The sequence below is a fragment of the Gigantopelta aegis genome, chromosome 8 (genome assembly GCF_016097555.1).
Source record: "Gigantopelta aegis isolate Gae_Host chromosome 8, Gae_host_genome, whole genome shotgun sequence".
NCBI lineage: Eukaryota > Metazoa > Mollusca > Gastropoda > Neomphalida > Peltospiridae > Gigantopelta > Gigantopelta aegis.
This window is the reverse complement of record NC_054706.1, coordinates 64,498,360-64,523,096: the sequence shown is the minus strand read 5'-3', so window position 1 is coordinate 64,523,096 and position 24,737 is coordinate 64,498,360. Positions and strand designations below refer to the sequence as shown.

Genomic DNA, 24,737 nt, shown 5'->3' with positions numbered 1-24,737 from the left:
GTTCGAGCTAGCATCGGGGACAGCACAACTGGACGAATAGAACAAAGTACAATGAGATTGGCTAACTGACTGACCTGTTCTCAGTGTGTCCTTTCCACCAGATAGCGCTCCTAGTGGTAGCAGTCCATTGGGAGTCAGTCCCTTCAGCTGGAGTACACTTTCACTTTCTTCTCTGCAATGTTCAAAACAAACTTTATATCTACCCTTTCATAAAACATTAATATCATCCACTTCGTGATATGCATCAAGGTGAGCTGAAGAAGGCGAGCAATTATATTAAATTTCAAATAAAAATTGGAATTTTTTTTTTATCGCTTAGCAGCTCCTCTAAAACTTTTCAGGCGAGTAGTATGGTTGTGTTATCTATTGTTCGATAAAACACCCATAGAAATGCATGTGCAAACTGAAAAAGTATTTATTATTTTAAAAAACAAAAATACCCCAGCAATTGGCTTTAACGTGTGTAGACTGAGCATGAAATCGGGCTTATGCACTTCCTGGCATTAGACTAAACAAAAGAATCCAGCATATCAAAAATATGTACTTAAGTACTTTTAAGTATATACTGGTAAAATTTGTCCCAAAAACTTCGGTTAAATCTCTAACTAGCCACTTGTTTTGACAAACGGAGATAATAACCCTATGGGTGTGTTAATTACCAGTTTCATTGATCTAGGATGTATAGTTTGTGTGAAATGAAGTTATATGTGAACACAAAACCAAAAAATATAAAAGATTTTTTTTTTTTTTTGTTAGTTAATAAAAAAAATGTCTGCAGGTATAAACGATTAAATAAAAACCTAATGAAAAGATAAACACAAGAGTTGAAGCCACTGCCAACTTACCTCAGCACTGTGAAGACTCTAGCCATTTTGCCGATAGCTCGAATTTTGTTTCTTATAACTTCCTTTCTGGCAGCTACTGCTCCACCTAATCAAACAAAAATTAAGTTAGAAAGAACCAGTTGGTAATTAAAACAAAACAAAACAAAACCCCCAACCACAACTTGTTAAGTGCAAACCACACATTTTTAAGCACTAGTATATTGCAGTGAATCAAATCCAGCTATTTAAAATCAGAATACTGTAGAATTAAATGTCTTGCCTACCTTAAACAATAATACATTTTAAAAATATTTTTAAATATTGTGTTCTATCCAAACCCCATTTCTTTTCTTTTTTTAAAAGGAAAAAATTATTATTTTTTTAAAACATGTATTGAAATAAATCTTGACCAATGCAACTAACTACTACATTTCACTAGTCTATGATTTATATTTTGTGAGAAGCTCAATTTTTCATAAACACTTGTAAGATGAACTAAATATTGATGCCATCACCACCAGTGCCAAAATAACACCTATTTCATTAAGGTGAGACAACAAGTATACACATATATAGAAGAACACCTGGTGTCAAAACTATACACACTGAATATAAATATTAATTTATTATAATTAAAATTCACTTCATTTTTTTTTTTTAAGTGTTAAAAAAACAAAATACCCTGGTAATTTCTTTTCTCAACTGTTGTATTATTCAAGACTTGATACCAAACTATTTTACTAATAGGATAAACTTGAGTTTGGGCTTCATTAAATGCTAAAATAGATGTTAAAAGTTTCAGTACATGATTTTATGAGACAATTCTGATTAATCTTAAAACTGAGGTATAACTCAAAGAAAATTTTAGATATTTATTCTACCATGACTTTGAAAAATACTTTATTTTGATTGGTCAGCTATCTTAAATTAGAGGCTACAAGTTTAAATTTATATAACCACTTCTTATTTAATTAAGCCTCTCTACTCGTATAGGAATATGAATTGGTGTTTACAAACAATTGTCTAAATTTGGCATTGGTAAGCTAAATGATATATGTAACATCAACATCAAATGGTTCTGACGAGATGGAATTGACATGAGACAAAAAGAATGAAACTTTGTACAGTCCTTTAGCAGGAAATCCTACTTCAAAAATAAAATAATAAAAATAATTAATAAAATAATGAAAATGGCAATCTTTCAAGTGTTAATTAAATGGAATATCTGTGGGGGTCCAGGTACTAAATACATATATTTTAGTGTTTACAATCTTTCCTAATTTCAAAACTTGACTAAAATGTGGTGTTGTTATAAGTCTGTATAAAGGAAAATACCAAGTAAGATGTTCTTTACTGCCAAACCAATTAGTTATCTGCAATGGTATTAACTAGTGTTAATGTATCACACAACTTTCTACACCTAAATAGCTATAAAAACACTACCACCACCATTACTATGCCACAATTGTACCCAAATATAAATAATGCATTGTTTAACCAATTTGTAATTAACATTATTAGCACACTATCGGGTACAAAGGAAAGCAGGGCTTGTTTTACAAAACATTTAGATAGCTATTTCAACATGAATCTTTTATCCCCCCCCCCCCCCCCCCCCCCCCCACACACTCTTCAAGTACCAGTTGTAGAGAGCCAACATGATCATTCTGATATGGCAATGATTAAGATAATTTCCAAGCAACCTATGACATTTCCCACACCTAATCCAACAGCCAATAAAATGGCTAAACTCTTTTAATGAGCCATGGGCTTCCTGTTTTGTTCCCATGATAGCAACTTCTTTCCTTCTCTCAATCACCATTAAGACCAGAAAAACATCAACCCCAAGTCAGATTAAGTATTTGACAAAAAAAAAACCCTAAATATTTTCTACATTTCTATCATCTTTAATCTAACCTCTGACTCGAGGCAGAATTCACCTGCAAAAAAACCACCATGGTCAAAACCAGAATAGACTAAGACATATGGAAATTTTAAGTCATAGACTAAAATCACCACCCATGCAAGAAAAGCTTGTTAAGTAACAAGTCCATCGAATTAAGGACTAAACAACCCCCTAAAGCAACAAGGAAGGATGACATTAGTTTTGACAAAAGACCCACAACTACAAATGTAGTCTTAGTGTTGAGAACAAATGTCAAATCTTCATCAGTCAGATATAATTGTCTATGCCTTTTTTAGTTCATAGATGCCACGTCTCACTGAACAGCAGCAAAGAGAATCCTCACAAATTTGATGGAGACAACCACCACTAAAGGCCAGTAATTGAATCAATGTGGGATTGTGCAAGGATTGATGGGGTTTCCAAGGAAAGAGGGTTTTTTTTATCACCGGCCAATGGCTTGCCTACCAAAACACCTGGTGACAGATTCTGACAGCTAAGAAGAGTACACCAGGAGATCCACACCAAAATTCTCTTAGTGAAATGTTATGTGACCCCTTTGGCGACACGCAATTGGAACCTGTGAAAATGGCAAGATGACAGGTATAGACCTAGCTGGCTCAGCAGGCCAGTGACATGTCCTGAAGGATGTAATCATCTTCTATAGGTCCTTGCGAATTAATTTTTCATGTTATCACCTGAAGGCCAGAGACAAAGAGTCCACCAAAGCCCTGTCAAGACCTCTTAGCCTTTACAACAGTAGCTGCTTCAACCACAATGATGTATGCCGTGAACCCAACAGACAGACCATTACAGACTCGTCATATGATGTGCAACATAATTGGAAGTCAAAAGACTCCCAATTAGAGCACACAGTCCACCAAATAGAATAAAATTAAATTCACAATACGGACTCAAACATCAAGTACAGACTAAAACATTTTAAGTGAAAAACATGAATTTTGACAAACTAAGTAATACAAGGCAAAAAAGCCAAATCCACAACCAAATCCCAAAACAGGATGGTTTAGATAAATAAAGTGGGTACAATCGATATAGCAATGGATAAAGTTACTAAAATGTAACAAACTAAAAAACCTGGGATTGTTGGTAGATTTTAGCCATTTTATCTAGTGTTGGGATGTTCGGACAAGTCTAATGGATTGGTGGGAAATGTCATAGGGTAGAGCTTGGGTTAAGGATAAAAAGATGTGTGTTTCTGAGGACGTTTCTGAGGACGTTTCTGAGGACTAACATCATTCAGTAACCACATTTTATTTAACAATAATTTTTGGAGTTGATATTAATGTAAAATTCCCCCAGTCAGGGTGGTATGTACAAGTTTCACCAAAATCTGCCTTCAAAATTGCTAAATATTTATAATTTTTATTTTCAAATGTAGATATTAACAGACTTTGATATTGGGGTCGATTTTGCCATAGCCAGACATTAATATTCAGAGTCAAAACTGCTAGGACGTCATCATAGCCTTTAGCTATAAAGGTGACATGGCTAGAATTTTATCACTAAACCCCCACACGTTAAAATGTGAAAAAATATCACATATAGTAAAATCTCTCTCAAAAAATAATCTTTCTACCAATTATGAAAGATTCCACTGAAAAATAAATGCATCTATTTGCAATATATCAGTTATACCCAATCAAAAACAAATCTAATTAAAAGTCAACACATGCAAGTTATTTCTATGCTGTCAACTGTTACTTATAAAATGCTTTGATACCAAACTGCGAAGTGGTGAGAACATTGGACTCACAAATACAATAAATGGTTACAAAAATTAATACTCTGCTGGTGACACCAGGCGTTCACTTTAAAATAGATGAAATATGTTACAATACAGTGATATAATGTCAAGAACGAAACAACATTGTGAAGTTTTGCAATTTATCGGTTTCAGTCATAGAAATGCACAAAGCTTGAAAAGCCAACATACACTTCAACATGCAAAATGCAACATGAGCGTTTGTCTTTTCTATTTCATATTATCTTTAAAATCCAAAATACTATTCTAATTATGGAATCCATATTAATTAGAACAGGGTGTTGTGCAATAAAATGTTTTAGTAAGTGCATTTTAAATAAAGTTACTCATCAGTATACAAACATACCAGTTATCAATCCATCACAAGATGTGAGTTGTCCAAGGGGAAAGAAAACCGGAAAAAAAAAAAGAAACAACCAATACATATAAGCAAAGGTTTCCCGTAGAAATGACAATTGACCGTTTACGTAAACAGTCAAGCCTTGATACAGCTACACATTTCATGCATTCATCAACTGCATCACACAGCCATCATCGCAGATATCGTTCTTTATACAACACGTGCTGGCTTCGTTTTAAGTATGTTGTTAGGGAATTCAAGAAATCTTTAAACAGTCAAAATCACTTAAAATACATAATAAAAATAAAAATAAAAAAATGGTTCCACTTGTTTGCATAACCTCCATGCTTAAAGTAGATTACGGAGATTTAATCATCCATTATGTTCACTAACAAGGATTATTTTAACTAACGAGGATAGGGATTTCCTATGGCTTTTGAAATCAATTAAGTGCACTTAAAGTTGTTTTGTTTAACACCACCACTGGAGCACATCGATTAATTAATCCTTGGCTATTGGATGTTGAACGTTTGGTAATTCTGACTTGTAGTCATCAGAGGAAACTGCTACATTTTTCCTTTTATCTGCACTTTTCCACAGACAAGAAAGCACATACCACAGCCTTTGCATTTTACAACCATACTAACAGCTTAGTGCCAAAACCTATCAATCAAACCTTGCTTTATTGGGGATTTATACAGGTGTTCCTTGAGTCCGAACATATGGGTAGGTGTAAACCACCAACACCGACCAGTGATCCATAACTGGTTCAACAAAGGCCATGGTTTGTGCTATCCTGCCTGTGGGAAGTTCAAATAAAAGATCCCTTGCTGCTAATCGGAAAGAGTAGTCCATGTAGTGGCGACAGCGGGTTTTCTCTCAAAATCTGTGTGGTCCTTAACCATATGTCTGACGCCATATAACCGTAAATAAAATGTGTCGAGTGCGTCGTTAAATAAAACATTTCTTTCTTTCTTTATATTAACATAATAATAACGTTGTAGCTTAGGGGCCTGATCGGTTTAGTATATAAATGAATTAATGTTAAACCGTATTTTGAATTTTCTTCAGCATTCTTGGTTTTGCAGTTATAACTATTTAATTTGTTCAATATTAAAGTCTCTGTAATTTCAAGTCTTGTGTTATAAAATGCATTTCCATTATTGAGCCATGATTTGTTAATTTGTTATTACAAGACTTTTTAAAAACTGTTAATGCAAGTGCCATTATAGTTATGTATACAAATATGCTGTTAATAAGTACATTCCTTTAAATAGGTTTTACATGCAAAAATAACAGGAAACAATTCATTTGGCTGGTGTTCAGTGGACCATTGGACAGATATTTAGAATTGTTAAGATGGAATTCAAATTGTTATGTGCATAACATTTTGTGAAGTTATCGAACGGTTATAGAGTTGTGCTCCAGAAACAATGAATTTGGCTATTACTTTTCACGACAACATAAAATATAAAAATTCACTTGTAACGAAAGGTACTATTAGACCACTAGATTGAAAGGCGAACAAAACCTTTGGAAGTAATCTTGAAAGTTTTTGCAGTTGTGGAAACAGTGAATTTGGTAATTCTAGGTATTCCCCCCCCCCCCCCCCCCCCCCCCCCCCCCCCCATAGTAACAGAAAAACAAAATTGAAAAATTATTAATTTTCTCAGCAAAAGGCACTAAATTAATTGATTAATGTGTACAATGTTTTCTGAAGTTATCTGGTATGGTTTTAGAGTGATGCTCCAGAAAAAAAAAATATCAACTGGAGATGGATGCATGATGCCTCAGATTGTTTTGCAGGGATAATAAATAAATACATTGCTTTAAAGACCTATACTGATTGCAACAATTTGCAATTAAATGATATGCAAATTAAATGATATGCAAGTAAGTGGAACCCACAACGTAAAATAAAAACTAAAAAAAAAAATAAAGCTAAATTTCTATTTCATAAAGTTCTAAAAAACATAATTTCTAAAATCAAAACGGATTCAAAAACGGGGATCATAAAGCAGTTTATCCTAATTTAAAGTTGTTTCACATAAATATTTGCTGCAACAGTAAAATGTTATCTTAATGTATTTTTATTCTTTTCTTTAAACATTCAATTAAATAGTAATATGAAATAATTTATTGCCAGCAATCCCCATTCTCGTATAAAATGTAAAAACTGGATCCATGGCCAATGATGTGCACTTTATCATGCTGAATCTTTTTGGTACCTACAAAATCAATGTTAGGATCCAGTAATATTTAATTTCAATACCCAAGTGCCATCATCACTGTATGCTCAATAGTAATTTACAAACAAATTTGGCATCTTATGCTACAGGAAGGATATCTTGGCACAGCCATGTATCCAAGTCTTACACAGGTTATAAAATAATATTGTGAACAATTCAAAACACTTTTCGTTTAGCAAAAAGTTAAAACAAAGCAAAAACACGCAAATATTATTGCAAATATCACACTAACATATGCATAATATGATAATTAAAACTCCAATCATAGCAGTAGAAATGCAAATAAAAAAATTAATCAATCGTTTACAGAATAACAAATGGAAATCAATTAACTAGGACTATCTATTAACAAAATTTCATAAAGTAAATTGTAAATTAATTTAACAAATTGAAAAAAAAAAAAAAAATTGTTGTAAAAACATATGGTTGTTGAAAAGTATTTATTATTAATACTAATTACTAAAACATGCTAATAAACTACATGACAACTAAATTACACCGACTGTAGCTGTGCATACAAATACATACATGTATCTAAATATGCCACTACTTCCGTAGAATTTAACCTGAATTGTGGAGTGCCCGCCAAAAACCCAATGTTACGATCTCATACTAACCCTTTATTCTATGATCATTATTACAAATATAAACAAAATAATTAAATGGAAACCCATAATATTCATATTGCACTGTTAATATGTTTTAATTCAGTTTTCAAAGATCTTATTTATAACTATAACAAACAAATTAAGATTAAATTTGAAAAATTGTTTTAGGTTTTATTTTAATCCTGTGCCAAACCTATAGATCACTTTTTTGTTTATTATTAAACTGATTAACCTTTGGTTCTCTTCAACTCCGTTATAATAATGTGATCTTTTCCAGTCATGTTTCTCTATTTTATTTCATTCTAATCAATTGTATCAGTTGACAAAAATACATATATAATAATCCAATTTAATGACTATCAAAAGACGAATAACTTAATATAAGGTTTTAAACCGGTGTACAGCTCTTAAGTAAGCTTATCTTTTAAACAGTGTAGGATTAATGGTACAGCATTAATACAAAACTAAATAGGAGAGAGGAAGGAGAATGTATGATTTACATTTTCATAGTTATTTGTGGGATTAAGATATAAACTATTGTAAGTCTATTAAGTGTTTTATTAGAATAACGTTTTAGAAGATTATGAGGTATTAACACAAAACACAGTTGATTATTTAACTTCAAATGTTAAGTAAAGCAACTTTTACAAAATGTTACCCAGTCACAAAATCCAAATTCCCTACTGCATAGTTGAACTTAACTTTCAAAATTAAAAAAAATGCTTCGAATCACAAATATTGTCTGGTTCGAACATGTCTCATTACTGATTTTTTTTTTTTTTTTAAAACAATGTTTTATTCCCTTTTACAATAATTTAATCACTCAAAAAGTACAACAGTAGTATCCAAATGCATGTGGTTATTACTATTGCAAACTATTTCAATGAAAGAACATTTTGGCATCTCAAAGCCCAAACATCACTTTAATCAACGTGGTCATGAATGTAAACTTTTTTTTGTTTTTTTTTACTATGCTAAAGAATTTTAGCAAATGAATTTAAAATAGAATATTTTGTTAAAAAAATAACTTTGTGTTCGTGATGCAGGATATTTTAAAGGAAAGCTTTAAAAACATATTTATAGGCTTGCTTCAGGATTTAAAAGCATTTTAATGCTATGAAAACTAAGTTCAACATCTTAAAGCCACACAAATAACAGGGTTTCTGTCAGAGGGTACTAAGGGTAAAATTACGTACCCTAAAATACTGGAAATTAATGGATACATTTTTATATTTTTTTTTTAGAAAGATTATAGTAAGAAAACTGCTATTTAAAATTTGTTAAAATACATGAAATGCAGTGTTGAATTTCAAACCCACATCCACCTAGTAGGGCTATTTATGGTCTGGTTTGTTTTTATTATTTACCCTCAAATAATTTTCTGCCAGAAAGCCTGACAGTATTAAGTTTTTAAAAAAACTTTGCTATTTTGCATTATACTCTTTGAATTCAGAAAAACTGTATGTGCAAACTGGCATGAAAGCTTTTTTGTTTCAACATAGCTATTAGTATTTGGTTTAAGTGTCACACAGGTGTACAAAGCTACTAGCAAATTAATTCAGATTGCAAACGACTTACCATGCTGCACTTTTTATAGGCACACAGGACAACAATAAGATGCAAGGATCACCAGAAAAGATTAAATTGTAAGATTTATTTATTTTTTAATGTCATAATTTTATTCAATTCTATACTAGGTAAAGCTATCTATTCTCCGTGAGAAAACGCTTAGTTAATAGTCAGTTGGTTTTCTAAGTTTAAAGCAATTTACCAAACTATGGCCTATACATAGGGTTTGAATTAGAAGACGGCACTACAGCAATGTCACAGTATTTCTATTTCGAAATAAAACCAATAGGGTTAAAAATAAATATTAAAAAAGAAAAATATTGACTTTTGGGGCTCACTTTTTTTTAATGATAAAAAGGTATTTTAATTACTTGATGCTAGTTTGTATTTGTATATTTGTTTTCATGTTGAAAAGTCCAATGTCCTTTTTATATATTTTTTTTTATGACTAATAATTAAAATCAATTCTAGGTCTGATACCATTATTACTGAGATCCTGCTAAAAGTGACCTGTTTATTTTAAATAAATATTTTTATGACAGTAGTTATACAAATATTTGAATATGCTGGAAACATAAGTTTATTAACGGTGCATTTATCATGTTTTACATTTAATACATTATGCAATTGAAATTAAGAATAGTTCCATACAGTTTTATACAAGCCAAAACCCCTTTTCAATTTAATCAGAATTTTAATTTGTGCAGGTCTTAAAGTCCATTTAGCGAAATAATGAGGTTTTCGATGGTTGACAAATACGTAAGAAGAAAATATTTTATCGTTTTACAAAAAAATATAATCTGATTAGTGTTCTGTTATGTAGCCGAAATAACAAACAAGTTGTAAGCAGCGAAAAGACTGATTAGCAAGCAAATTGTTTCAAAATGTTCTGTACAGTGAACACATTCAACACAATTTAATATCCAACATTGTGTCTAAATGTATGGCCATGTATATTACAGTATTACTAAATTTATATTATTGTGCTTATAAGTCTATGTAAGAAAACAACATGATAAATACCTGTATAGTGATCCATTTAGCAATTTAGCACAAGGAAAATAATTTCCAGTTCCAGCAAATTTGTTTTAGTCAATTTTGTTTTATTATTATTTTTTGCCTTCATGCCCCACAACGATCTTCTTAATTTACTATTGTGCCCCTAATGTATCCTCAAAATTGCTGTTGTGCCCTTCTAATTCCATGCCTCTCAAAGGCAATAATTGCAGTTCCCCTCTGACAACATAATTCAAATAAGGCTATATACCCTCAAACACCAAATTGCATAAACAATATAAATAGGTCAACTGTATTAAATTTGTTACAAGCCTTTTATCCCTTTGCTCCCAACACACCCATGCATAAAGCATCCTTACAACGATATTGATAAGCAATTCAAATATATATTCTAAGTTAAAAAAATGCCAGTCTGCAGGAACGAGTATAGTCCAACCTCCCATGAAAAAGGATGGATTTTACAAAGAAAGGTTAAAGATGCGACATGCAAAAAAACTGTGAAAAGAAGCATCTATATCCTATACCTACAATGGTGACAAAAACAAATGGAACTATTAGTACAGAATTTATTGGCAAAAAAATCAGGCAAAATGTCATTTCCGAATCAAAAACAACTTTTATGGGTGTAAAGTTCAATAGACTTTGTCCCCACCCCCTAAAAAAAGAAGAAAAAAAAGCTCTTCCTCATTCTGCAAGGTGACGTATGTCAAAGCTATTGAAACATGCATCAACCTCTAAATTTAAGTTTAATAATATGCAACTGAAGTCTGAAAATATATCTTGCCAACACAAGTTAATGTTGTATAGCCTACTATCTTTACGCACATTTAAAGACAGATTTTAAATTAAAATTGGCTGCATTAAGAATAAATAGGGATGGACAGAATGTGAATAAAAGCTACATTTAAAAACAAAAATATAACAAGCCAATTCCATTTGCTTAAGCCAATTTAAAGAAAAAAAACAAGACAAAAAATAAATAAAACTACCAAACAGTGGTGATTTTTCTAACAACAATGAACAAATATTCATGCAAATAAGTGGGAAAATTAGAACAAATAAAATACTGCGTTCAAATAATGTTTCACTGATGGATTCCTTACCAGGTAAAACCATCTACATCCGACTAAGCATGCTAGCTGTGTGAGAGAGCCTAGGTCTCGTCCAACTACAAAGGATTCTACTGCTGTAATTTTAGTGACAAAATGGGAGTACGTAAACCTCACCTTCAAAAGTGTCATCTCCTTCATTCATGAGCTCGTCATCTGAGCAAATGCTGAGAATATTGACGAGCATTTCCGTCACTGCAAAGAGAAATAGCATAGTTGTCTGCCACATGATATGGAAGTTAAAGTTTATTTTTGTGTAACGACAGCACTAGAACACATTGATTTATTAATCATTGGCTATTGGCGGTCAAAGATTTGGTAATTTGACAGTGTCTACATTTTTTTCATTTGTAGCAAGGGATCTTTTATATGCACCCTCTCAGACAGGATAGCACATACCACAGCCTTTAATATACTAGTCGTGGTGCATTAAATGGAACAAGAAATAGCCCAATGGGTCTACAGACAGGGATCAATCCTAGACTGACAGTGCATCAAACGAGCACTTTACTAATAGGCTATGTCTCGCATTACAAAATGATATGGACCAGTCATATCCAAATTATTCACTTAATTAGTTGTTTGATGTATGCCCCAACACAGATTTCAATTGTTCACTCAATCAGCTAACTACCTCACTTAGTAGACATCCTAACATAAAAACCGGAAAAGCAACTAGTAGGTTAAAATCACCAATTTAAATTGACAGTACCTATAATGTCGTTCAGCCACTATATGAAATCCGAAATGACTATATGGCATTATTTCCCATCTAACTTATTCATAAGTAAAGAGTAAGTGGTTCCGGACGATTTCGGCTTTATTCTTCGAGGGTTAGAATGGCTATGTGACACGTATTTTTGGTCAGCAACCAAAAATATAAAAATATAAAAATTATATAGTGATTGTAGGACAAATGGTATTGTTTTCAGGTGAAGTATTGTTAGTCTGGGGTTTTTTTTAAAATGCAAATTAATATTTTAAAAATTCATGTCCTTTAATATTTAATGTTACCCAAATTTTAACGGCATAGCATTTATCTTTAAATTTGTACTTTATTCCCCAATATATTAGTGGGCATTTGTTATTTGTACTTTGTTTATTATAAAATATTTTTTTTTTTTTTTTTTTTTTTTTTATAACTTTTAGACATGAACACTTGTTGATCTTGTTCAAACTCTGTACAATACTAAATAATTAAATTAAAAACTAAATGTAATGTCATTTATATTACCTTTTTCACCTACAAATGGTAGAGACCATGTGAAGACATCCATAAAGTTTGGCAACCAGTAAGGATGTGGAGAGCAGTTGAACTGTCTGATGTTCATCACATTGTTTTCATACTTCAGAATGGCAGCTGAGAAAATCGTGTATATGTTTATAATACAAAATTGACAAGTATAAAAACGTATGTCAAAAGAATACAGTCACCATAGAAAAAAAACAATTACACCAAATCGTATCTCGTTGAGCAACTTGCATCATACCAAAATTAACTGACAAGTGTTGTGTAAAATGAAGATGACAGTCATCCTTATAGATTAAAAAAACTCACCTTTATTGTTATAAACATCCAAGTAATTTGGTGCTGAGAATATCGTTATTAATGATGGAAAGCCAGTTGTTTGACTTTTTCTATACATTCGGTACCTGGAATATACGCAAAACATCAAATTGTAAAATAAGTGATATTCAGAAGTTGCAATGACAACTAGGTTGGGAAACAACATATCGATGAACATGTAAAGGAATAGAAAAGAAAGATGGAGAAAACTTCTCAAACTAACCCATACACTTGTAAAAAAAAAAAAACCCATTTGTAAACATGGGCAGATTCTAGATCAATTTCTTTAATTAAATGACCTGCCCCTCAACAGCAATTACAACAACCAGGATTATTTCATCAAAACAAGAGAAGGGAGCTACATTTTTCATTATATAACAAACATCCAAAATTACAACAACAAAAAATATTTAATGTTTCTTTCACAAGATATTTCAAGTCTTACCCAGCATCCTGAGCTTCGTGAGCTCGAATTATTGACAACAAGTTGTTCTGTTGCAAGAAATCACAACATGCTGCATAGCTTGAAATAAAAAATTCATAATGATCAGAGAATGCATCAACATAAAAAGATTTAATTACTTGTCAGATTCTACAGGTTGTTTTTTGGGGGTTTTAATTTCCCACACAATTAAAATATTTATGAACATTTAGACAACACCTACAAAAATCAAAGCATATATGCTACAAAGATAACTTATCAAAGTACCTAAATTAGGTACATCAGTTATCTTCAAAACAAAAAAACAGGAAAAAACACGTGGCACTCAGCATAAACAGTTGGTTTCCTGAATTTCTTTTTGAAAATTGCTACAAAAGATATCAAGATCTTAACCTATTAATCACCCTCTATAGATTTGCAAATAAAATTTAATTTTTCGTACTACTAAAGGAAATTATCTCGTTATAATTTGTATGCGTTATTCATGGCATATCCTTTACATTTGGAAGCAGAAATTTCATTTTGGGCATTATGCAACTTTAAGAAAGCCCCTTTAAGTGTTTGGAGATCCTAGTTAGTAAGATACACCCAGTATAATATTTAGTACCTTATTAACAATAATATTTAGTTTTTGGAGTCGAGATAGAAAAAATAATATCAGAATTCTGTTAATAAAATTAAAAAAATTAAAAATTAAAATACCTGTAAAAATATGAGCAACCCCTAACAGTATTATGTGAAAAATGTTCCGTTGTTTTTTCATTTCCAAAGTCTTCCAAAGGATCAGACCACAACAAATCACACATGGGACCAAATGCTGGAGGTTCCTTGAATCTATCCAGCTAGAAATAAAATAGAATACATTTACGTTATCAGTTCATAAATACAATACTTACAAAGAACAATATCGAGATAAAAATAACGTCACATTACTGATCATATTCAGACCCAAACAATCGTAAGCAGCTCTTTAATTAAGGTGCAAATGATCTTGTATTGAATAGGCTTTCATGTTTTCCCGTAGCCGACACTTTATTCAAGATTTTATTTTTGTTTGCAATTCTTATTGACACCATTTCAATTGCATTAACATCTCAAAGAGGATTTTAAACGCACTAAAATTTGTATGTAAGTACAATCCTTTAGTATGAAGCATATGTCCGGGGCTTAGAACAATCAATTGTTATCGGCATTCTATTTTGCCTTCTAGTTTGTTTTGCAATATCATTAGAGCTCAACACATCAATATATTAATCATCAGCCATTGGATATCAAATTTCAACAGTCTTAACCTTCTGACTACTGCAGGCAAGATATCTCGAGCGACATCATGCCAGTAGACATACTGTACACTGTATACAGTGCATTCCCCAATTCATATTTCCCGCCATTTTGCAAATGTCACTCACCGGAAAGACTTTTATAACAGGAAACAGAAGACAACTCAGCTTCTTGTATCTTTAGGCATTTGTTTTTCAAATGAAAACAGCTGGTAATTTTTAGTTGAAAAAGTGGTTTTCGGCAAGTATTTTCGCTTCACAACAATGGTGGCACTTTGTGGTCATTTTCAGGGATCAATAGCGAATTGTGACAGCTAATTTGTAATAAATTTGATCGTTTTACCAACAACGAAAATCACCAAATATTGGGATATGAATCGTAGTTATTATTTTTTAAATTCTGGTCAGAACACCACTGTTATTAGGAATAACAGACAAATACTGGACAGCTGGCCACAAATGCTGGTAAGTAAATGTGACTTTTTAGATTTTTTGACTAATTTTAGTCAACATTAACTGATCAAAAACATCATAAAAATTATAAAAACCCACAAAAATAATACTTAACGATTCAAATATGAACTTTATTTTATGCATTTATAAATTATTTAAGTGAATATATGTGAGTAAAAATTATAAACTTGTACACACTCAACGTGGTTTTTATCGAAAATTAATCCAGTAGTCTAAAGGTTAAAGGAAACCACTACATATTTCCATTAGAAGGGATCTTTTATATGTGCATTTTTCCCCAAAGAAAGAATAGCAGGCAACATTTTGTTTTAAAACAAAATCTTGATTAGCCATAGTTCTAGTCAATTGAAAATTGATTACCAACTACTGTTTAATGTTTTAAAATTCTGCAACAATACCTGAAACTTGCGACGTGATACTGAACAAAATGTTCCCTGGATAGCACATATGAAATTAAACTTAAAACACCTGTGGGCAAACTAATATCTATATCTCACCTTTTCATTTTGTAAAAGCGAGAAAACCCCCATGATATAACGAGATATAAGCTCAGCTGTGCCCCTACACCTACACCGTATTATATTACCTTTCTGATGTCATCCAAGTTGTGAATTTCTGGTGAAAGTCCTCCATGAACACACAGAAATTGTTGATTCATTAAAGCTGCTAATGGCAGACAATCAAAGGCTTCCATACAGGCATCATAGACTCTTTCTGTGTACTTTATTTTACCTAAAAATATATATCCAGACAATATTACTGTGAAATCATTCAAGGTATCAATGTCGCATTATAAATAAAATATAAAGATGTACACAGGTCTCGTGTTTTGAAACATGTATGCGAGTGGGAAATGGTCTGCCAAGATAATCTTTTTATGTGCAAAGCAACCTCAAGCACTATTATGTATCTGATGTAGAAGTATTAACTTGTTCCTGTCCTGATTAGACAATGCCCCACATTCTACTTGGGGAAATAAATATCAGCTTTGTTTCTGGTTTGCACTTGGTAGATCAAAACATAAAACAACTAGAATGGTAATGCCATGGTGGCTTTCATATCATGTGCTGAATGGTGATCGTAGGAAAACATTACTTTCGAGATGGTAGGTATTTAACACCTAAAGAATCCTTTTCTAATCTTTTCTTGGTAATAGATCAGTTATGAGAAGAAAAAAAATCTGCAACAAGAGAAGCAAAATAGAGTGACACAGACAGTCGTTAGCTTATCATTTCATCATATAAAAAATAATTATAAGGTCCATAATAATGTGTGTCAATAATAAAGGTGCAATAAGTGGATCTAGGGGTAAAATGGGATCCAGCTCAGTTGGTAGAGCACTCGAGGTGCTTGGGTCCAATGATTAAACCTCTTCATGCCTAAAATCCACTTTGCAGGTGATTGCACAATTAAGGAATCGCTTGCCTTGAAACAAGGCCTGTGTACTTTGTGAAGCTTGAAAAATCCACAAATAGCAAAATCGAATTCATACAACTGAGTTAACAACACAGAAGAAAAAAGAGAGAGGAGGAAAACCTGTGTTCCAAAAAGTGTAACACATTACATTTAGCTCTTGTGTAATACACATATTTCAGATATATTTTTTGTTGTAAAAACTGGAGCACTTATTATTTATTAAAAATGAACACAACAATGAATTGCACAACACTATGTGCAAAATATTTTAAAACTTAATATATACTGGGTAAATATAAAATTAGATCAGAGGTTCTAGAATACAGTGGCCCGATATCAGAGGCCAGTGGTTTTGTAATTTGGGTCAGTAAAAGTTACTGTCTGTGATCTCAATGGCAAGTTGTAATTTTTTTTTCAAATCTATAACACTACGATAGTACGAAAACAAAAGAAACATCTACAAGTCACTTCTTTCGATTTGCTGTCCCATGCAATATTTCACTAACAAATAGTTCATCACCAGTAATCTTTGACCCATTCACGACATCAATATACCTACTGATGTAACTTTATTAAAGTTATAAAATGTAAACATTAAAAAAATCAAAGTTCGTCTCACCACCATTTTCTTTTTTTGCACTGGAATCCAAATATTTGTTACTCTAATACTAATATTAGTACAATGCAAGCGTAATATGCAAAATGGTAACCAGTCTTATTAATTTAAAGGTTGCAAGCCATCATTTACATTTTCAAAACTTTAAAAGTGTAAATTATTAATTTAATTTATAAAATATCAAATAAATTGCAAAAAAGAAGAATTAAATACACAACATCATGTAACAGATAAATTGATAAAGTATCTACATTGAAATATTACTAATTTGGCGTGTGTGGTGGAGATTTTTATGCCTTAAAGGCAATATTGTCACAGACCACTGACGTATTACATGGCCTAACAAAGTATTACTTAAATATATATCTTTGATTTGTCCGTAAATGTACTTTATTCAACCATCTAAGTAACCACCATATGCCACTTATTGATATTTTGTAAAAATAATTTAATTATGACAAATTCAAAAACTAACATTGCTGAGAGGGTTGACATGGATTTCACTCCATCATGGTGTAAAGTGATGAAATAGCTAGATTTGGTCTGTAAAAATTAATGTAATTTTGATTTATTATTCATTTTTAGAGAAATAAGGTCCTTAACCTTCTGACTACTGCAGGCGAGATATCTTGCCCGACATCACGTCAGTCGATATACTGTACACTGTATACGGTGCATTCCCCAATTCATATTTCACGCCGTTTTGCACATGACACTCACCGGAAACGGAAATATAATTAAAGAAAAAAGATTTTTTTTCAAAATGGTGGCTTTTGTTTTGATTTTTTCAATTGAAAATACCTTGAAATTTTGAGTTCAAAAAGTGGTTTTCGGCAAGTATTTTCGCTTGACAACAATGGCGGCATGTCGCGGTCATTTTCAGGGATTGATAGCTGATTGTGACAGCTAATTTGATAATAAATTTGATCGTTTTACCAACCACGAAAATTACCAAATATTGCAATATGAATCTTAGTTCGGGTTTAAAAAAACATTCTGGTCAGAAAACCACTGTTATCGGGAATAATGGACATAAATACTGGACAGCTGGCCACAAATGCCCGTAAGTAAATGCAACTTTTTCGATTTTTTGCCTAATTTTAATCACCATTAGCCGATCTAAAATAATAAAAATTACAAAAAAAGACACGAAAATAATACTTACCGATTCATATATGAACTTTATTTCATGTATTTATAAAACATTTAAGTGAATATATGTGAGTACAAATTATAAACTTGTACCCACTCGACGTGTTTTTTTGTTAAAAATTAATCCAGTAGTCTAAAGGTTAAATCTAAGACAGTATGCCTTTAAACTGTAATACATGTACAATTTATGCTAATAAAGGTACTTGTTTCTTTTTGAGGGTTTTTTGAGGGGTGGGGTGAGTGCGAGAGGAGTTCCCATTTATAAGTAAATAAATATATATACATTTATAAGTTATAAAATATTAATTTGTTTTTAATGCAATTAATTGTTGTAATGGCAACATGGATTGTTTTTATAACTTAGGTGGTTTTAGTGGAAACGATTATTTTTAAATATTAATAGGTAACTTTATTGTAAACTGATGAAAATTGCATGTTTTTCTAAATATACCATAAAATATGCCCAATGAGCATATTGTGTTAATGGACAAATTGATTTAACATGATCTTAGTATGCAAAATGTTCATTAAACAGTTAATTATTTTAACTTACTGTTTTGTTTTGTTTTATAAACAGTTAAAATTGGGCCAGTGAATATAAAAAAATAATCTAGAACCACCCCTGTAGAGATACATATACATGATTATTTATTAAGTAAATCTATACAAACAGACCAGTGTGAGATAATAAGTTATAGTAATAGTTTTAAAACAATTACTTACATTCCTGTTTAAATGTGAAATATTCTGTTAGATGCCTACATTCATGGTTTCCACGTAACAGGAAAAATGTACTTGGATACAACATTTTCAGCGCCCATATATACAGTACACACTGAAACAAAGATATTTAAATAAATAATGCATTTCTTAATAATCACTTCAACACGTTAATTTAAAAAGTACGTAACCGTACCTCTTCCGCAACAAAATTAAATTGGCTAAGTAACAATGACACAAAAATAAAAAGACTTAAACCATACAAGCTCATTTCACAAGCAATCATGCTAGGCACTAAATAATCAATGATGGCCAAATGTGCACAGCCACAGACAGGCAATTTATTAAGCGCTCTGACCTGATTATGTAGAAACATTAAACTAGTATATGTTTGTCAAAACAGTTTTTCCCACTGTCTGCTTTTCACACCCAGTGTAGCTTGTAATTTTAACAGCTAACTTTGCAAATGCAATAAAATATCTGATATATTATTAACACACTGATTTATACAGCTGCATATCAGACTTTGTGCCAGAAAATAATTTGACGGAATGCGATACAAATATAACAGATCATAAGTGCCTTTACTGGGTGGTTATGGATTTGAAATCTTTTGAAATTGGACACAGAATTGCATGCACATTTGAAAGATTTAAACAGCAGTTCTCTTACTATAGTTATTTTATTATCTACAAATTTGAAAAAATGTAGCCATTAATTTGCTAATTTTTTGAGTACATAATTTTATCCTTTGTACCGTCTGGCAGAAAAACTGCTTTTTATTTATGAGACTTGTATATCGAACTAAGATGCATATAAAAATATAACATATCAGTAATAATACTCGTAAACTAGTTTAATTGTTTGGCCAATATCCACAATGGCACTGAACTGCACAAAGACATTTCACTTCAGCAGCTAAATCTTTGAGAAAAAAAAAAGAAGGCACCAAGACAAGAATAAATTGTTAGTCATTCATATTATCAATTGCACATCTAGTGGATTTAAAAAAAAAAAAAAAAAAATCCAAACATACAGGTCAGGTCAGGTAAATTTTTGACATGCTTACATGCCACTAGAGCTTCAAGCATGTCTGCTCCGGGGCCGAGTCCTGGATAGCCAGGGGTCTGCTCCGGGCCCGAAATTTAACAGGACAATTTAGAAAATTACTCTAAAATTAAATAAATATGGGGACAAATTTAACAAAAAGACAAATTTATTTGGTGTATACCAAAACAAAAATTTAATTAAAATAATATAATAAACTTTATAATAATATTTAAAATTTACACCATTTATTTAATTTTCCGATTTTTTAACGGGCTATTCCAAAATATACAGAGCCTCTATAATTAAATTTAACATTACAAAGATACAACGGTTTTCAAAGTATAAAAATAAACTTACCTCTATGCTAAAATATCCCCTGTCTACATAATCACCTAGGAAGAGGTAGCGTGTTGTTGCTGCAGGGCCACCCACTTCAAATAATTTCATAAGATCATAGAACTGACCATGGATATCTCCACACACTAAAAAAAGAAAGAAAAAGAGGTTATTAATAGCTTTAGTTTAAATGTTACAAGTATCTGGTAACAGCATTTCAGTATCAATCTCCAAAACTGTATAAACAGATTTTCATTATAATTTCATATTACCAGCATAGCGTGCCTTGTTCAGGGTTTGTGGCACAAAGCTGAGTGGGGTTTTTTTTTTAAGACGGGCTGGATTTTCTGTTGGCATTTGATGAATACATAAATATTAACCCTTTCCCTCAAAAGCATGGTAAGACAACACTCAAGGTAACGTGTGACTTACTGACAACACACAGGTCATCCTAGACATACCTCATTCGTCTCATCCAGATTTGTAAAGACTTAGTACCTCTAAAGTACCTGCTAAATGTCAGGGGCCTATTTCACAAAACATCACAAGTTTATGTCTGCAACTAGCAGTTATACTGGCCATACATTTACACGTGTTTGGCATCTATTTCAGGCAGAAACTTACATCATTACAGAAGATGGAGCATTTTAAGGAGAAAAGAAAATGACGCGAGTACATTTAACTATATTTGTTGTACTATAATAGTAAGAAGAATTGTGTTTTAGTGGTAGATTTACGTTTACATGAAAAATTAGGCTTACGATGTGTTGCGAAATTGGGCCCAGGACTGCTTAGAATACATTCCCCCCCCTTAAATATTCACACATCACTTCGTTTCTTCAGAAAACATATGTATTAAGATGCAATAACCAATAAAGGAAGGAAATGAAGGAAATGTTTTATTTAACGACACACTCAACGGAGTGTTCAAGATTAACGGTATCCCGATATCCCGGGGATAACAGAATTTATTTCTGGAAACCAGACTTCAAGAATCCAGTATCCCACAGGGATACCATGTGTTTTTTTTGTAGTTTTTTTTAATCCTGCATTTTTATTTTTCGCTGAAACAATGAAAGTCGTCATGTACTGGTGAAGTTAAGAGTGTCGTCCCAGTTTGTTAAGATGTTATTTTTGAATTTCATTTAAGTGAGATACTAAATTCTCAGGTGGGATACCAGATTTTGGGATACTGCCCAAAATGTTTAATCTCTAACACTGCAACACATTTTATTTACGGTTATATGGCGTCAGACATATGGTTAACCTGAGTAACTGCAGGCGAGATATCTCGCCCGACGTCACATCAGTCGATATACTGTACACTGTATACAGTGCATCCCCCAATTCATATTTCCCGCCGTTTTGCACATGACACTCACCAGAAACGGAAATATAATTAAAGAAAAAAGATTTTTTTTCAAAATGGTGGCTTTTGTTTTGATTTTTTTTCAATTGAAAATACCTTGAAATTTTGAGTTCAAAAAGTGATTTTCGGCAAGTATTTTCGCTTGAAAACAATGGTGGCAGGTCGCGGTCATTTTCAGGGATCGATAGGTGATTGTGACAGCTAATTTGATAATAAATTTGATTGTTTTACCAACAACGAAAATTACCAAATATTGCAATATGAATCGTAGGTCGGGTTTAAAAAAAAATTCTGGTCAGAAAACCAGTGTTATCGGGAATAATGGACATAAATACTGGACTACTGGACAGCTCGCCACAAATGCCCATAAATGCAACTTTTTTGATTTTTTGAACTTTATTACATGTATTTATCAAACATTTAAGTGAATATATGTGAGTAAAAATTATAAACTTGTACCCACTCAACGTGGTTTTTGTTAAAAATTAATCCAGTAGTCTAAAGGTTAAGGACCACATAGTTACTGAGAGGAAACCCGCTGTCGCCACTTCATGGGATACCCTTTTCGATTAGCAGCATGCAATCTTTTATACGCACCATCCCACAGACAGGATAGTACATACACCAGTTGTGGAGCACTGGTTGGAACAAGAAATAGCCCAATAGGGCCACCGGCAGGGATTGACCCTAAACCGACCATGCATCAAGTGAGCGCTTTACCACTGGGCTACATCCCGCCCCCAAGAAATAATGATGTAGTGCGTGATATTCTGTACGTGCAAAAATTAATACAAGAGATCCCTTGTTGGTAACAGAAAAATGTTCCCTCGAAAATTAAATATCAGAATTACCAATGCTTGACATCCATAGTCGATGTTTTATTTAAATCAATGTGCACTAGTGATAGCATTTTGATTGAACAAAATAAACTTTCTTTATTACTGAACTAGTCTGGATACTACTCTGCGTGTCCCAGATTTAATATTGGCCACAAATGAGATTCAATCACAGTCAATGCAGCCCCATTTTTCTGTTGGCACATTATTTATTGATTTCTCCTACAAAGCACTGAACTGGCTTCTGACAAACACTGAACAGCAGCACATATACAAGGAAGTTCATTTTGTAGCGTAACAAAAGTACATGGATACATATCAACTGCAATCTTAACCTTTTGATTACTGGATTAATTTTTAACAAACACATCGAGGCGGTACACATTTTAAAATTTATAAATAAATGAAATAATGTTTGCATATTAAAAGATTTCACATAGGGTTTCTCTCATTTTTATATTTTAGCATAGTCAACTCTTTCACTACGACAGGCCGGTATACCGGCTAGTGATATCTAGTGCCTCTCAGCATGACAGGCCGGTTTAGTGGCTTGTAACACCTGTTCATATTTGGCGCCGAGTGACGCGTCAATATTATAATTAGACAAAATCTCGCGCGACCATAGCTGCCATGTGACACACTGTAATGGCTGCGCCCATGTTCTAGCGAATTTTGAATGAGTTTTTCCAAGTTTATACTGACATTCTGACTAATTAAACATGAACCGAGGTGACGAAATTTCGTCTGTTGAAAACAATGGTTGCGATTCAGATGACGGGTTTTCCGATGATGAAATGTGGGATAATATGGAGTTTGGTGCATTTGATTTAATCGAGATTGGCGATCGTGAACGAAATGTCATTCAACATGGCAATTTAGAAGAAAATGATACCGATGACGAGTTACAAGATGACTTGCCACTGTTTTACCACGCGCCTGAGTTTACCTGGACACATGAGCCATATTCGGTTACCTGCAGATCAACGTTTACTAAAAATCCGGGGCTCGTAAAAGTGTTTGACGTCAACACAAACGCCATAGAGTACTTTTCGCTATTTTATTCCAATACAGTGTATGGAAATTTTTTTATAATTTACCAACATGAATGCCAAAAAAAAAAGCGTGATACAGATCCTGCTAACAACAAAGGTGTGTGGTATGATGAAATGAAAGTTTATTATGGCTTGTTAATTTTGCAAAAGCATTGTAAATATATTTTTAAAATTGTAACTCTGGAATGTTAATTAATTAATTATCCAACAAGAAAAACATTTGTACTGGGGTTTTTTTTTAAATTACCAGTCCTACCTACTCAAATAGCTGAGTAATATGCATAGTTTACCTGTAATTACCAGATTTATACCTGTTGAATCTAACATTTTTAAAGTATTATTTTTTTATCTAGACAGCCGTCCATTCACCTTTCTGGAAATGTATAGCCTATAACTAAAATTAATGATAAAACAAGTAGTTTTATTCTTTAACAAACATGATCATAAATCTGCTATTTAAACTCAGTGTGCAGGGAAGGTCAAGGCTGTAAAACGTAGTGGTGAAAGAGTTAATAATGTTTAAACTTGCATTTACATACACGCCAGTATTTACAGCCGTTATTCTGAATCACTGTTTTATTGACATCATTTTTGGAAACGAATTACGATTCATATCACAATATTTCCCCAATTTTTACTTTTGGTAAATCAGGCAGAAAATCCTTTTCCAACTAAAAAAAATTCTTAAACCCAAACCCCAACACAATAAAACGGCTATTTTCAGTCTTGATCCTGTTTTATTATTCCAATCAGTTACACGTGCAAAACAGTAGGAAAAATAAATTAGTGAATGAACTGCATGCAATACAGTTATGGCTTGCGTGACTAGTGAGATCTCTCGCCTGCAGTATTCAGGTTAAATGGAGATGTAACCACAAAAGAAAGTGCATGTATACTCAATACCTTTAAATTTTTAACTAGGGGTGGGTGATATTTAGTGCATAAAATTTTGCACCAACGATTGCCGGTGTGAGAAAGATGATACAGTGATACAGTCGCCTGCGCATTCTCTTTGATCATTT

General features: G+C 32.4%; 1 protein-coding gene across 3 annotated transcripts in view; it reads right to left on the bottom strand.

Annotated features, from left to right (window-relative positions):
• The window catches only part of LOC121378397 (serine/threonine-protein phosphatase 2B catalytic subunit alpha isoform-like), a 47,206-nt gene that overhangs the window by 7,250 nt on the left and 15,219 nt on the right, over positions 1 to 24,737 (bottom strand). The window contains exons 3-12 of one of the 3 annotated variants that reach the window (XM_041506547.1): positions 20,480 to 20,604; positions 19,076 to 19,187; positions 15,755 to 15,900; positions 14,117 to 14,256; positions 13,418 to 13,495; positions 12,964 to 13,058; positions 12,640 to 12,765; positions 11,523 to 11,600; positions 846 to 930; positions 75 to 172 (exon numbers count right to left, since the gene is read on the bottom strand). In XM_041506547.1, coding sequence (XP_041362481.1) covers positions 75 to 172; positions 846 to 930; positions 11,523 to 11,600; positions 12,640 to 12,765; positions 12,964 to 13,058; positions 13,418 to 13,495; positions 14,117 to 14,256; positions 15,755 to 15,900; positions 19,076 to 19,187; positions 20,480 to 20,604 — 1,083 coding nt within the window. The remainder of the gene's footprint in view (positions 1 to 74; positions 173 to 845; positions 931 to 11,522; positions 11,601 to 12,639; positions 12,766 to 12,963; positions 13,059 to 13,417; positions 13,496 to 14,116; positions 14,257 to 15,754; positions 15,901 to 19,075; positions 19,188 to 20,479; positions 20,605 to 24,737) is intronic. The other 2 variants (XM_041506548.1, XM_041506549.1) reach the window with 2 other exon arrangements.